A 15,617-nucleotide genomic window follows, 5' to 3' on the forward strand; every position below is an offset into this window, starting at 1 on the left:
ACCTTTCTGCAAGCGTGATGCTTATATCGAGACCTGTAAAAAGGAGTAAATGTTAGCTGGAATATAGAGGAAGTTCAATAGCATATGCAAAGGCCCTGAAGTAGAAAGAACATGGCATGTAGAGGCCCTGACAGGAGGCTGGTGTGTCTTGAGTGGAGAAAATAAGGGGTGAATGGTATGAAAGGAAGATGGAGGTGGCTGGGGCCAGGTGCGCTAGGGCCTGGCCCTCTGGAGACTTCCATTCTGAGAGGAGACAGTGCATCTCGTGCTGACTCTCATGATGCTGAAGCCCAGTGGTGGACATTTGCCTAGGCCTTCAGGAACTCTCATCATGAGCCCTGCACCTCCAGTGCCTGGCTGTCCCCAGACCATTCCCAGGGGCTTTATGGATGCTGTGGGGGCACCAGCTTCACCCTGGGGTGTCCTCACCACCACCAGTGTCCTTCTCTCCCGAGGCTGCAAACAGGCTGGTCTGTGCACACTTACCAGACCGAGAAGCAGAGGAGGAGCCAGCGCCTCAGCCCAGCCGAGATGGAGGCCATCCTGCAGGTCATCCAGAGGGCCGAGCGGCTGGACACCCTGGAGCAGCAGAGAATCGGGTAAGGGCTGGCTGCACCAGGCAGCAGCCAGGCTGGTGGGAAGAAATCAAGGGCACTCAGCGGGAGCCCAGCTGGAGGGAACACTGGTGCACTGAGCATGAGTCAGGAGGGCCCCAGCTGCTCTGGCAGACACCTGGGGGACAGGCAAGTGTACAGACCCTCAAGCCCTCAGTGTGCCTGTTTGTAAGCTAAGGACAAGGATTGATGCATGGGTCCCAAGCTCCTGGTCAGGAACGAGCCCGGAGGCCCTCTGTGGGGGCTGTTGGGCTCTACACACCTGCCCTCCAGCTGTGGCTCAGCCAAGGGACAGATTCACGTGGCTGCTGACCAGTGAACAGTCCCCCAAGGCCCCAGCAGGAGGTGTCCTCCAGAGTGTTCAAGGTTCCTTTCCTGTCTTCTGACATTCAGAGTTGAACACAACTCAGTTGTCCAACTTTTTTGTTGTGTCTTTTTATTTATTTCATTATAAAAGCAATTCCTTTTTCCTAGAAAATCTGAGAAATACAGAAAGGCACAGGTAGGAAAACACAATCTCATTGTATTGCCTTGGGCAGAAATTCGTTCCATTCTGGTCTCCTTGTTTTTTCTGTTGATTATATGATCATTTTTAAACATGAGACATTGTAGAGACCCACAGTTTTGGCAGGTAAAGGTACCAACTACTATAGAGATGACTGCTGTTCTAACAGTCCCTTGTGTGTGCCTTAATAGTATAGATGGATCATTATCATTTTAGTACAGGAAGAGCTTAGATCAGATTTGTTGGAATATTCTTTTATGCCATCTACCCTCCTTGGGCTCCACCCCTGCCAGGCTCTCAGGTGACCTGCAATGTGGGTGACTGACCTGAGCTCCTAGCTGCCCTAGGAGGGTGAACAGGGAGTGGATGGGTGGGGAGCACTTCATTGGGGGCTCCTCTGTGCTCTGGACAGCACCTTGAGGTGCTGTCTACCTACCCAGAACTGCCTTCCAGAGTCCTGATTTCTAGCCCCACTGTGAGGGCTTAGTCACCCAGGGCATAGGATGACCAGAAGGCAGTGGTGCCAGTTAATTGCTCAGAGGGGGAGGTGCATCTGTTTATATGAGGCATGGAGACATGAGGTAGACTGACAGAGGGTCCCCAAGAACAAATGGGTCCTGCCAGGGCTGGGGCTGTGACCCCATGAAAACCAGAAGTGCTGCTGGAGGGCATGTGGGTGGAGGGCTGCTGTCCTGCAGCCCAGCAGAGTGCAGCATCAGCCCGGGAGACAGTGTGGGGCTGTGAAGGGAGTGGTGCTGGGCTAGGCAGGCCTAGGAGTAGACCCTGGCTTCACCTCTTTGGGAACTTTGTGACCCCAGCAAGTGACTTCATGTTTCTGAGCCTTCTCATCTTTAAAATGGGACATGTGGCATCCTTCTCACTGGGGGCTATGACACTTGGGGGAGATAAAATGCCTGTGCGTTCAAGAGTTTTCACTGAGTGTCTGCTGGATCCTGGAAATACAGTGGCTGACACACCAGAACACTTCTGTGGACATTGTTCATGTGGCAGGGGTGGCAGTGTGACAAGGGCCTGTAGGACCTGAGGAGAGGAACTTGCCCAGGCCGAGCAGGGCCCTGGTAACCCCATTGGATGCTCGGTCTCTAAGGGTGTCAAGAAGGAGCTGTTTTTTCTCTCCTGCCCAGGTGCTCAGACCCAAAGCCTCCACGTCATCCTGGATCTCTCACCTGCCCCACCCCAGCCATCGATGCTGTCTCATCCTCCTTCCCAGCCATCCACAGCTGCCTACTGGCCTCCTTCCCTCTGCCTCCTCCCTGTTATTCCAGCTTTCCACAGAAGCCAGAGTGAGCTTGCAAAGATGTCACTCAGATCGAATCACTCCCCTCCTTAGAACTCTACAGTGGCTTCAGATTGAGTTTAGGGGAAAAAAAAAAAGAAAAGAAAAGAAAACCTAGACTCCATTTTGTGACCTGTAAAACCTATATAATATGCCCTGGCTTGCTCCTCTTGTCTCACTGTGCTTTTCTTCTTTTTAAATCCCTGCCTCCCTAGGTCTTGGTAGCCTCCTTCCTGGTGGCTTCTTCTTGGCCCAAGCCTTGGCACCTGCTGTTCCTCCCCCTGGAGGCTTCCCAGCTTTTGTGTCACATGGTTGCGTTCTTTTTTTTTTTTTTTTTTTTGGTGCCGGCGGGGATCGAACTCTGGTCCTTATGCTTGCAAGGCAGGCGGCGGAACCACTGAGCTAAATTCCCAGCCCACATGGTTGCGTTCTTGCCATCCTTCCCCTCTCTGTCCTTGTGTTCTCAGAGAGCCTACCTTGGTACCAGCTAATGTGCCTCTTGCCCCGTCTTCCCCGCCCCCCCCGCTATCTACATTTCACATGCAGCTCCCTGTCAGAAGCCAGCTTGCTTATTTACTTTTTTATGGATTTTTTTTCCCTTATTGAGCATAAGTTCTGTGAGAACAAGGGCTGTGTCTGTCTCTGGCTTGTTTGCTGCAATCTTCCCAGTATCTGGCGTACCCTAGGTATTCAATAGTTGATGAGAGAATAAATGATTAGGAGTTGGGGGGCATGGGTCAGTACCCTAGTTGAAGGAACAGCTCATGTGACATAGTCTTGAGAGTCTGTGGTGGCCATGCCCAGGCAGTGGTTGGGTTGGGGACAGGAAGCACATGCCCACTGACTCCTTGTCTTGTGCTGCAGGCGGCTGGTGGAGCGGCTGGAGACCATGAGGCAAAACGTGATGGGGAACGGCCTCTCCCAGTGTCTGCTGTGTGGGGAGGTGCTGGGCTTCCTGGGCAGCTCATCAGTGTTCTGCAGAGACTGCAGGAAGGTAAGACCCTGCTCCAGCTCTGGCATTCTGGCTACTCGGTCTGGATCAGCTCTGCTGTTCTACGGCTCTGCATCCTGTCTCCTGAGAGAGAGAGAGAGAGAGAGAGAGAGAGAGAGAGAGAGAGAGAGAGGGAGGGAGAAAGACAGACAGAGACAGAGACTCCTAGGAATGTGTGTGCATGTCTGTGTTTGTGCACCCCCGTGTGCATGCACTTGGGATGCTCAGAACCAAGGTCTGAAGATGGCCTGGCTTCTAGATCAGCTTTAGGAAGTAGACTTCTAGGTCAGAGTCTGGGTATGAATCTACCTCTTACATTTAGCCACATGACTTCAGAAAACTTGTCTACTATTTGAGGCCTCATCTTCCTCATTTGTACAATATGGGTAAGGATAACATTTACCTGGTCCATAGGCCCTCAGTAAATGTTAGTTGTTATTAGATAAGTACTGTTTTCCTCAGGGCCAAGTTATATGCTAGGATTCCACTTCTATTCCATTTATTGTTCTTTTCTTTTCTTTTCTTTCTTTCTCTCTTTCTCTCTTCCTTCCTTCCTTCCTTTCTTCCTTCCTTCCTTCTGGTACTGGGGATCAAACTCAGGATCTTTCGCTTGCCAGGCAGGTGTGGTATCATTGAGCTAAATCCCTAGCCCATCCATTGGTCTGTTATCTTTGTTTTTTTTTTCTCATTGGTCTGTTATCTTGATCCCTAGTCACTCAAAGAAGAATGATCTTTGCAGCAAGACGTTTTCCTTTTCTTATGTAAATTGTGCCATACATTCAATTACTTAATATTGCATTCAAGACTTTTTCTTTGTTTGTTTGTTTTTGGTACCGGGGATCAAACTCAGGGCCTTGTGCTTGCAAGGAGGCAGGCACGGTGCTACTGAGCTAAATCCCTGGCTCTGAGTTCAAGAGTTTTAAAAATGCAACTTTTAGTGTTTCCTGGGGCTTCTAATTGCCTTTCTTTGTCTTACTGCCCAAAGCATACTGTACCTCGATTTTACTGTCTGTCACATGGAGCCCACTTATTTTTTCCTAGAAGAAGCCCTTCTAGATTTTTATTCCTGCTCTAGTCTAGGCTAGCTGCTACACAGAAATTATCATGGGACTTCCCTTTGCTGCTCTCTTTGATTAGACACATATAGGTATTTCCAGGATACCGTACTTTCTTCTTTTTTGTTTTCACCCTAGTTTTTCTGGAATCCATCTTCAAGTAACTTCCATGTGTCAGTCACTATTTTAAGCCTGGAGTTGTTATAATGAACAAGACAGAGGGGGAAAAAAACCAAAAACCTCCCTTCTTGAGATGACATTGGGCGAAGAAACTGAAAACCGGTTCGATCAAATAAATAAGATGTGGGAAGGAATAATAGGAGATGCAAGACTAGGGGTGGGGCAGGGTGAAAAAGGTTGAGAGGACCATAAAATATGGAAGGGTCAGAGAAATAAATGAGAACTTGGATCATCAAAGCCATTGGCAACCTTGACAAGGGCATTTTCAGTGGCATTCAAAAGCCAGATGAGAAAGAGGTTAACATACCCAATTAATAAGTAGGAAAGCCAAGAATTAAGGTATGATCATTTTCCCCCCAGCTCTGTCACATGTATTTGGTGAACTGGCTGAGGAACGTGGATTACTTGGTCCAAGCATAGTGCAGGGGCTGGTGTCCGGCTCCTCTACAGGCCCTGGATTAGAAACTGATGTAGGCTGTGGGGTTAGGACTCAGGACTTTCTCACTCCCAGGGCTTGGGCGATTGGGTTATATTTACCAGGGAGAGCTGGCCCTGGTAGCCTATTTCCTCCTGTCCTTCAATCCCTCAACTACTCTAACTCTTACAGGTTTGTGGGACCATAAAGAAGAGCTTGAGCTTCTGCTCTGGAAATGTTCAGGGCCTTTAGCACAGAGTCCGCTGTGCTCCTGGCCATGAAAGAGTTAATCTAGCTGTTCCTTAGAGAGGCATTTCCTAGGCAACAAGGGCCATGGCCAGCTCAAGGGAGGACCTCAGCTGCATGGGGTTATGGGGAATTGTTCTTCCAGACTTTGCCCCACCAGCATCTGCTGGGTACCCCAGAGCCCTGGGCTGCTGGAGGACACCCCTTTTAAAGGGGTTTCTACCCTGTAGCAGGCTAAGGACTGGGTTCTAGCATGGCTAGGGAGGCGGAGGAGCCCTTTGAGCTTTGGGGGGGCTTATTCCAGGCCAAAGGTGGGGGGAGAGGTACTAAATGGGGCTCCAGACAGATAAGGGGCATTTGGAGGATATGGGGGGCAAGTTCCTAATCTGTCTTTGAGAAGATTGTGTCATTCATTCGTGTTTATTCATTTTGTAGCTAGGAGAGGGCCCTCCACGTGCAGGCCCCATTCTAGGTACTGCCCATACTTTGACCGACATACACAAAATCCTTGTTCTCATGGAGAGTATTTTCCAGTAACAGGAGAAGAGAGACAATGAATAATGAATGAATAAGCATAAAATAATGTCAAGTAGACTGAGTGCTGTATATTGAATTAAGACAGAGTGACATGATAGCATTTGACTAGGTGCTCAGGGAGGGCTTTTTTGAGCTCAGACCTGAACCCAAGCAAGAGTCAGCCTCTGCAAAGATTTGAGTGCAGAAGTGTTCCAGGAGGAGAGAATAGCAAGCAGGAAGGCCCCAAGGCAGGACCAGCTAGGCTTGTTCAAGGAACTAATATTAGGAGCCATCTGGGATGGTGGGAGCTAGAAGTGGGCATGGCTGATCCCACAAAATTTTTATAAGTCAAGGTCTGGATTTGGGGTTTTAATGTAAGTGTAAAGGGAGATGCTGGTTGGCTTTGTAAGCAAGGGTGTGATGTGCTCTGGTTTGTGTTTGGGGAATATGTGTTTAAGCTGCTGTATGTTGAGTGGATTGCAAGGGGACATGGAAAGCAGGAGACAAGTTTGCTGGTGATGGCTGCCACTGGGAGATGGTGGGCTTGGGAATACACATTATAGGGACAGAGGCCCTGTGCTGAAAGAGTATTGACCTCCTCGGCATATTTGAAGCAGATGGGGAAGAATTAGAGTGACGGGGGGTCCCGTGAAGGACAAAGGCCTAGACTGCAGGGGGCTAGGACAGGAAGCCACGTGGTCCACCTGTGTCCTGGGGGCAGCAGGTCCTCCCAGGCTGCCCAGTAAGTACCATTCCCACACTGTGCAGTGCACAGGGCACCTTACTGGGTTGAAGGGTTTCCTCCTGAACTTTTTGGACTATCTCCACACTCTTCCAGGGACCTGGGAGGGTGGGCCCCCTCTTCCGCAATAGCAGGGTCCGGAAATCCTGATGTCTGGAGTCCTAGCTTGGCCACCATGGAGTGACCTTGTATGAGTTACTTTACCTCTTTGGGCCTCCATTTTTTCACCTGTAAAACAGGTCGCAATGCTTCTGTCATAATTGGGCTGGTGTAAGGAGTGGATGAGGTAGCACAGAGGGTCCCTGAGCAGTATCCAGTCCATTGCAAGCACTCACTATAGGACTCCCGTTATTGTCATTGTTATGACTGGTCCACCCCAAGACCTTCCTGCCCAAATTCCACACCTGCTACAAAGCATGGACCTGGTCTCCCACTGATCTCAGGAGAGAATGGGTGACTCCCCTGGGTTTGTCAGCTGTAGCTGCCATTGTAAGAGACCACTCACCGGGCGCCTTAAACAATAGGCATTTGTTTCCTTGTGGATTTGGAGGCTGAGAAGCCCAAATGAGAGCCCATGGGCTCTGTTCTGGGCTGACAGACATCTACCTCCTCCATGTAACGTCACACAGCAAAGAGAGCAAGCTCTTTTCTCTCTTCCTCTTCATATAAAGACACTAATCCTGTCAGATTACAGCTCCGCCTTATGACCTCACTTAACCATATAATGACTTACCAAGGACCCTCTCTTCAAATATGGTCACACTGGGGCTGGGGCTTCAGCATCAGAATTTTGAGGGGACACAATTCAGTCCATAGCACCTCATGGTCTCCTTATTAGAACTCATGTTTTCTTGAACTTAAAATTGGAGCTGCCCCAATGAGTCCCCTATTTTCCAACATTTATGTAAAAGTCCAGAGACTGGACTTTTACAGAGACTTGTAGCTCTCTGGCATTGGATGTGCTGAGCCAACAAAGAAGGGCCAGGGGATCATGTGCACAGACCACTCGATCACTAATTCTCCCTGTTGGATGACTCCTGGGTGAGAGAAGCCCAAAAGGGGAGGTGTCCAGAATGGTCACTTCCTCGCATCTTGATGGTCAAAGACAGTGTTCTGTAGAGTGATAGGGTTCCAGGGTTCCCAGAACTGAGAGCTGCCAGGAGGATTTGGGCCCCGAAGGCCAAGAGAAAGCAAAGGGCATCAGGGAGGGCAGGATGGCACTACGGAGGCAGAGCTGGAAACAGGCTGGACAGCTGGAGGGTTGGGAGGCTCTGCTGAAGGATGTGGTGGCAGATTGACTTAGGAACAGGGGGCTTGGAGGAGGGATAGAGCATGCTCCAGTGGCCTCCTGGGGTTGAGATCCAAGACCAGAAGACATGGAGCAGAGCTGCGAGCTTTGGGAAGCTGAGGTTTATGGAGCTTGTTAGAGGAACAGCCATCTGGGGGACAGGCTGCATTTGTGCAGAGAATCAATGAGTCTGTAAGGTCCTGGGGACTCAGAAGATGGTCACAAAGGCACAAGCACCCAGATGATGGTCACTTAGGATCTGAGTCACTGGAGAATTAAGGAGGCCCAGATGTGGACCCTGCAGAGCTTTAGCCCTTGCAGGGCCTCTCTGGTGTCTGGGGGAAGATGGATGGCGTCATCATTCACTCATCTAGCAAATGCTTGTGCACCTACTAGTGCCTGGCACTGAGAACCTGGTACAAGGAGACCTGGATCCTTGCCCTCCAGGGAGGAGGAGTTAATTGTGGCTAATGAAATTGCAGTCAGGACTGGGGCTAAACAGGCAGCCTTGGGGGACTAGGAGAGCTCTGACAGGGTGCTGGGGAGCAGAAGCCCTCCCCTCTGGGCTTCCCTGTTTGTGGGGAGCCATTTCTGCGTTCCCCTTCCTCACCTTTTGCAGTGGGCTGCAGCCCGGGGGAGGGGGCTGGGCAGGCTGTAGAGAAGGGATGTGGAGGAGATCCCTGACATGGAAGTGTCCAGACCCAGGCCTGCCGAGGAGGGACAGATCCTCAGGTGCTCATGGGGACACACAGGCGTCCCCAGCAAGAGCTCTGGCAGCGTTCAGCAGCCACGAGCTAATGACCGCGAGTCGGGTGGAAGGCAGTGCCATCCTCAGTCGGAGCTGCATCCCCTCTGTAATTGTGCCTGTATGCCCAGGCTGCCTGCCCTCATTATCCCAGGGCTGTCGGGGGGAAGGAAGAGGGGCTGGCTGCTTAATTGGAGAGGCCTGGTGCTCCTGATTGCTGACAATCTGAGTCAGCCAGCCTTCAGTCTAATTAAGAGTTCAGACTCACCAGCCATTGGCCGGGGCAGAGGGAGCAGGGCTTCGTGAGGACCCTCCTGAGCCTAGGACACCATTCTCACCCTTCTAGGGAAGCAGTCTGGTTTTTTTTTTTTTCTAATCTCAGCCAAATGGATCCCACAATATAGGCACAAGAGAGCTTGCCTGTGGTAAGCTGGGTACTGAATCCTGGCGAAAGAGGAGAGCCCATAGGGGAAGTCCAGCTCTGTAGAGACAGACGTGGCCCCAGCCCAGCATGCCAGAGTGCTGCAGGGAAGGGGCTAGGCCAGGCCAGATCCTTTCTGCCACCAACTCTGAGGAGGTACATCCTGCTGAGGGCCAACCCAGACCCTCAGCGGGGGAGCTGGCAGTAACCCTGGGCTGGGTGGAGCTGTGCCATTTTCTCCCTCCCTGTTCAGTGTTGAGGACTTGGGGCTGCTGAGCCAAGAGAAGAGTAGTGGAATTTCCTTCTCACCTTCCTGCCTGCCCACTGGCAATCAAAGGAGGCAGAGCCCTAGCCCAGCCCTCTCCAGCATTCAGCCCTCATGGTTAGAAATGGTTTCTGATCTGCCAGCGGCAGCACTTCCTGAAGGATCTCCTGACCTCCAGGAAGGGTTTTGCTTCCGTCTTAGAAAGCTTTGGGAGTCCTGGGTCACCTATTTTCCAGAGAGCCCCTTGTGGAGGGAGACTTCAGGGCAGGTGCAGAGAGTTCGAGTGCTGATAGGGTCCTTGCTACTCAAAGTGTGGGCCCAGGACCAGTGGTGTGGCTGTCTCCTCCATGCTGTTTAAAATGCAGATTTTCGGGCCCCAGTAGACTTCTTGCACTAGAATCTGCATTTTAACTAGATTCCCTTGGCGTAATGTCATCAGGATTCACCCATGAAGCATGTGTCAGAATTTCCTTCCTTTTTAAGGCTGAACGGTATTCCATTGTATATACTGTATATGCCACATTTCACTTATCCACTCCTCTGTGATGGATGCTTGGCTTACTTTGAGTTTTAGCTGTTGTGAATAATGCAGCTATGTACATAGTTGTGTAAATATCTCTTTGAGATCCTGGTGTATATACATAGCAGTGGAATTGCTGGATCTTATGGTAATTTTGTGTTTAATTTTTTGAGGAGCTGCCACACTGTTTTCCATAGGGGCTGCAACATTTTACATTCCTGCCAGCAGTGCACAAGGGTTAGGAGGCATCTTTTTTGTAGGGCCTCCCTCCCACATGGGAGAGTGGTGAAAGTGGCCTAGGCTCCCTTCCCCCACTCCCTTCCAAATTACATTCTTCCTGCCTGTGTCCCTCTGGTGCAGCTGTAGAAGCATCAGCCTCCTTAAGCAATAGCCATTTCATCTGCACTGTCTCTAAATTGGCCTGGCTGTGTCCTTTCTCCTCCTCGACCTAATTCAATGTAGAAGACGTGTGTTTGTGCCTCATTATGAAGATAGATTTTTTTCATCCAACTACTGATGTTTCCAAAATTCCCTGAAAAAGTCACTTAATTCATTTGCCCCCAGGGGCCCACTCTGGCAGCTAGCATGTCACCAAAGCTGTTTGGCAGAAATTGACTTGGCTCTTGTTGCCAAGATCGGGGGATTGGACCAGACACCAGGAAGCATCTTGGAATATCCACCTTGCTTGGCATCTGATGAGCAGAACATCTTCATTAAGGCTGACTTTTTTCCTGCTGTTTTGGTGCCTGCAGTGTGGGTTTTCTTTCCCTAAAGAAAGAAAGAACTGCTACTCGCTACAGTTCAGAACCCATTCCTTTGACCCAAGCATGCCACTCACCTTCAGCTCAGGGTCATCAGCACAAAGGAGAGTGGGCTCAGGGACCACACATCACTGGTGACAAGGCTCAGAGCTTGCTGGACTCAGACCTGCTTTACTGTCTTGTGGGTCAGTTCCGTAGCTCTCTGGAGATTGTGCCCACTTTAGTTCACCATTATGCCAGGCCCTCAGGGTGAGGAAGTAGAGATGCCAGCCACTGCCCTTCAGGAGCTTATGAGTTGCTTGTGAGCTGTGGTTGGTGACAGATAATGCAGCATACCATGAGAAGTGCAAGCCAGGGAGCAATCTGGGACCAGAACCTAGAAAGAGTCCGGGAAGCCTCCCCTGCTGAGCAAAGCTGATGCTGGAGCCATTGCTGGGAGGCAATGATGAGGTGCCAGGGCAGGGCATGGCTAAAGTAGGAACAACTCTATAGAAAAAGTGCCGGTGCTGGTGGGTACTTGGCATGGCTGGTGGTTTGGGTATGTGAGAGAATGAGATGAGGGAAGAAGGAGGGAGGGAGGAAGAAAGGCAGCATGAGGGAAGATAGGAGAGGAAGGCAGAATGAGAATGCACAGGAGGGCCAGAGGGGCCAGGCACAGGAGGGAGAAAGGAATGATGGGCACATCAGGAAGGGCTCCTTGAGCCAGGCTGAGGTGTTTGCATTTCTTCTGCTGGAAGCAGAGCCCTTTAGGGGTGCTGAACAGGGAGATGGCAGATACAGGAGTCTTTGGGGAAGGTTAAGTACTCATGCAGATTTGGAAGGAGCATGTGGTAGGTTGGAGTAAACATGCTTTTATTGAATTATCAGAGTAGCAGTAGCCAGGGGCTGAATTGAGGGAGGAACAATCTTAGTGGAAACTCAAAGACAGATAACAGAAATAACAAAAGCTGTGGTGATTGACAACTCTGTCCTTGCCCATTTAATGATCTTTTTTTTTTTTTTTGGTACCAGGGATCAAACTCAGGACCTTGTGCTTGTGAGGCAGGTGGTGGAACCACTGAGCTAAATCCCCGGCCCTAATGATCACTTTGATCACCTTTGGAGGTCAGGATCTGTACTTTGCAGCTCAGGAAAGGGACACTAAGTAAACCTGAAGTCTCTTGCTGGGTCACAGAGTGGTGAGAGCAGGGTCTGATGGCCTTACCCACCAAGGTGCACCAGGCCTGCCACGAGGGCAGGGCTGGGGCAGGAGCAATCATGGGAAAGGGCCCACGGCCTGTCTGGAGACATTTCTATGACCTTTGATGTCCCAAGGTGTCCTGCTGTTGAAGTATGAAAGCTTCTGTGTACAGTCAGGTCACTTGGGTATGTGGGAGACTGTAGTTGAGAAGGAGCAGCTCTGTAACGCCGTGAAGCTGCCCAGTGGGACATAGGGAATAGAGAAAGTTGGTGTGAGCTGGGACTCTAGCCCCTCAGCTGGGGGGCAGGAACCCTGGTGGTGCCATCTTTAGCATGGCAGGGTAGAGGTCACCACCAAGAGTTTAGGGCCTTTAGGTTCCATCTTGACCTTGTTCCGACTTGGGCTTTTCATCTGAGCCTCAACTCTATAGTGCCAGGACTCACGACTTTGATTCTCTTTCCAGAATTGATAGCACCTGCCACCTCCCCAGCCATATGACTGGTGGTACAGACATCTGGAACCCATTGCAGGCAGCCTGGTGGCCCTGTTCCTTCCCTGTGGTGGGGCCCAGAGCTGAATAGCACTAGATCAGGGGCCAGACTGTTCTGTACAACCCATGAGCTAGGAGTTCTGTGTTTGAAAATGGATGAAAAGAGATTCATGTGATGTGTGAAAGTGATGGGAATTTCCAGTTCAGTGTCCACAGAGATTTATTGGAACGAGGTCACCCTACCATTTGCATGTTGTCTGTGGCTGCTTTGTTGTGATAGTGACAGAGTTGAGTAGTTATGACAGAGCTTAAAATGTTGGTTTGCTGCTCTTTACCAGAAAGTGTTCCCACCCCTGTCCTAGCCCCTGAGCTCTACCCAGGATACCTGACTACTTAGAAGTGAGAAGGAAGCTGGGGGCTAGCCCAGTGTACAGCATTTGCCTAACATGTGTGAAGCCCTGGGTTCTAAATCTCCAGCATTGGGGGAAAAAAGAAAAAAGAAAGGAAGAAGAGGAGAGACTTCCCTCCCCTTTGGATTATGTCATTGGTGGGAGCTAAGCAAGTCTTGCCAAGGTTGGTTGGTTGGGTCCCAGTAGATTAAAGAATTTACTAAGATAGTGTCTTACCTGCCTATGACTTTTCCTTTCTTTCTGCGTGTGTGTGTGTGTGTGTGTGTGTGTGTGTGTGTACACACTGGTATGGAGCTCAAGGCCTCAAGCATGTTAGGCAAGCACCCTACTACAGTATTTAGCTGCACCCCCAACCCCTCTTTTCCTGGAATTAAAAAAAGTAATATATGCTGTTGCACAAAGGTTTTGAGCACTGGACTTGGCCCCTGCATTCTCCTGACTTGATCTAATTCCCTTGTCTCTCCCCACCTCAGTTTCTTAGCTAGAAGTTGGGGAAATAAAAGTATCTCCCTCAGGGCCGGGGATTTAGCTCAGTGGTTCTTGTGCCTGCCTTACAAGCTAAGGACCCGAGTTCGATCCCCGGTACCCAAAAAAACCCCCCAAAAAACCAAAAAAAGTATCTTCCTCAGAGCAAGGTTGTGAGGATTGAAATGAGTGTAGTATGTGATAAGCTCTAAGAAATAGTGCCTGGTACATAATAACTGCTCAGTAATTATAAAGAGTCAGACAATGCAGATGTGTGTAAAATATTAGTCCCAACCCCCACACATACACACCTTAGCAGTCTGGGTGTTTGTCCTTTCATACCTTCCTCTCTCCACTGACATGCAAATGTACATAGGTATGTACACTAATAGGATCATAGTATGCTCCTTATTCTGTAACTTCCTTTTTCTGTTTCTTTTTTACTTACTTAATAACATATCAAAGTCATCCCCCCAAGTCCATAGATGTTAATCGAATTCCATTTTCTACTTACATTTCCTTGCCTCCTCCTCTCTCCTCGGCTGCTCACATTTTGGGGGCAGGACTGGGGTGGTGCAAATAAAAGCAGGAAAGGCTGTGCCTGCACCCACCCTCTCCAATTGCAGGCACCTCTCATCCTTTTTCCTGCTAAGTCCAGCCTCTTCCCTGAGTCTGAATCCCTCCCAGGGGCCAAAGCCCTCTTTGCTGCCATCCTCTGCTCACCACCACCCTCCCTGCCACCATGTCTGAAATCCAGTTGGCTTGATCCAGGCTGAGTTCCCAGAAGGCTCCTCGGTCCTCTTGCAGATCAGAGGACAGACACAGCAGTGGTGCTTGGGTGGGTGCTGTGTTGCCAAAGTCTGTTAGTAAAATGAACCCAAGTCTTGGCTGTACCTGCCTTGCGACACCCATGGCTACGGAGATCAGGAGACATACCCAGTCATAGCTGGGCTCTGAACTTCTACTGTGACCTTGCATAAAATCCCTCCCCCTCTCTAGACCTTCTTATAAAAGGAAAAGATTGGACAGATGAGGCAGGTACCCTGGGCTCTCAGGCCTATACAGCACTTCACTCCTGTGAATCTCAGGAGCAGTCCAGCCTAGCAGCATCACCATCCACAGACCAGGAAATGGCAGCAGCCACAGGTGGAAACTGATAACTGTTTCTCTCACTTTGGACCATAGCCCACTCCGTGGATGCTTTCAGGTTGTGCTGAGTTTGCTTCGCAGGCCCCTCTGCCTCTGACATTGCTGTGGTGTCCTATGTCCCTAACAGTCTCCCAAGGACCTAATGGTCTCCCAAGAATAGGCAAAGGCAGTGTTCAGTCCTATTTTCCAGATGGAGATACCAAGGCCCAGAACTTTGCCTACCTATGTTTTGGGAAGTCAGAAGAGCTGGGCGGGAGACCCCAGAGGAAGATGTCATTGGGTACCAGCTTGCAGATGGGCTGTCAAGGGTGATGGCTGTGTGCCCCCAACACTGGGGAAGGGATCACAGCTCCTAGGCCAGGTTAGGTAGTAGGAAGTGGTGCCCAGCCTGGGCCCCCCAAAGTAATACCCCCCGCAGAGTAGGACCAAGGCCTCGCTCTGTTTTGTCACAACCTGGAGATGGGTGGACACTGGAGGTGTGTGGGGGTTTTGGTGGTTGTGCTTAGACTCGCATCTTTATGAAGCTAGCCCCTTTGTTTAATGAGTAATTGCTCCTGTTGCCCTAGCTTGGGGGCCTGGGGACACTGGGAGGGCTCTGTGGGCTCATCCAGGCTGGTCTCATGACTTGTGCTCTGGGCATGCCTGCCCTGCACCCCTTTCAGCCCCTTGCCATTCCCCTTGCGCTCTTTTCACTGGGTCTGGTTGGTGTAGCTGTGAGCATCTCCAGCAGCAGGAAACATCGTTGGCAAATCTGTTTAGTGGCTGTTACTGGGAGCAGTAATTCTGTGCAGCCTCTTGTCCTCTGTTGTGGTAAATAGCAGATAATGACATTTCCAGTCTGTGGCGTGGCTCAGCGCCACACACCTCACCAGCTGCCCCAGCCAGCTGCCGTATTTCACAAGGCCTGTGATTCTTCATTGCTCTCAAATCCCCCCTTTGTTTCCAGATACCATGTTTCCCTACAAGGGTGTGATGGTCACTGACCATAGCTTGGCTGAATTTAGTCCTTTCTTTTGTGCTGGCAGGGTGGCCACCAGGACCGGCTCGTCTGCTGATGGGATAGCAAGGGGAGAATGGGGAGCTGGTTCCTTTTCTGGGGCTCTGTTTTTCCGCAGGTGTCAAAACCAAGAATCAAGTGCTGGAAATAGAGCTCAGTGGTAAAGCACTTGGCTGGCACACACAAGGCACTGAGTTCGATCCACAGAACCCCCTCAAACAAGCAAGCAAAAAAGCAACATCAGTCCTTTGTAAAAGGAGTGTTAGGGATTCTTCAGCCCTCTCCTTTCCAAACTGCTCATTCTTTGCCCTGTCATCGCAGCTCCTGTGGGAGAGGTGATTCTCTCCACGAGGCTGAAGAGGTGA

At 50.4% G+C, this 15,617-nt stretch overlaps 1 protein-coding gene across 9 annotated transcripts in view; it reads left to right on the forward strand.

Annotated features, from left to right (window-relative positions):
• The window catches only part of Rph3al (rabphilin 3A like (without C2 domains)), a 150,057-nt gene that overhangs the window by 65,902 nt on the left and 68,538 nt on the right, over positions 1 to 15,617 (forward strand). For 5 of the 9 annotated variants that reach the window (XM_021238217.2, XM_021238218.2, XM_021238216.2 and 2 more), the window contains exons 3-5: positions 456 to 599; positions 2,265 to 2,423; positions 3,281 to 3,410. In XM_021238217.2, coding sequence (XP_021093876.1) covers positions 456 to 599; positions 2,265 to 2,423; positions 3,281 to 3,410 — 433 coding nt within the window. The remainder of the gene's footprint in view (positions 1 to 455; positions 600 to 2,264; positions 2,424 to 3,280; positions 3,411 to 15,617) is intronic. The other 4 variants (XM_087191963.1, XM_087191964.1, XM_004857112.3 and 1 more) reach the window with 1 other exon arrangement.

Source organism: Heterocephalus glaber, unplaced genomic scaffold (genome assembly GCF_053883595.1).
Source record: "Heterocephalus glaber isolate CG9 unplaced genomic scaffold, H.glaber_assembly_v1.0 deba00001564, whole genome shotgun sequence".
Classification (NCBI taxonomy): domain Eukaryota; kingdom Metazoa; phylum Chordata; class Mammalia; order Rodentia; family Bathyergidae; genus Heterocephalus; species Heterocephalus glaber.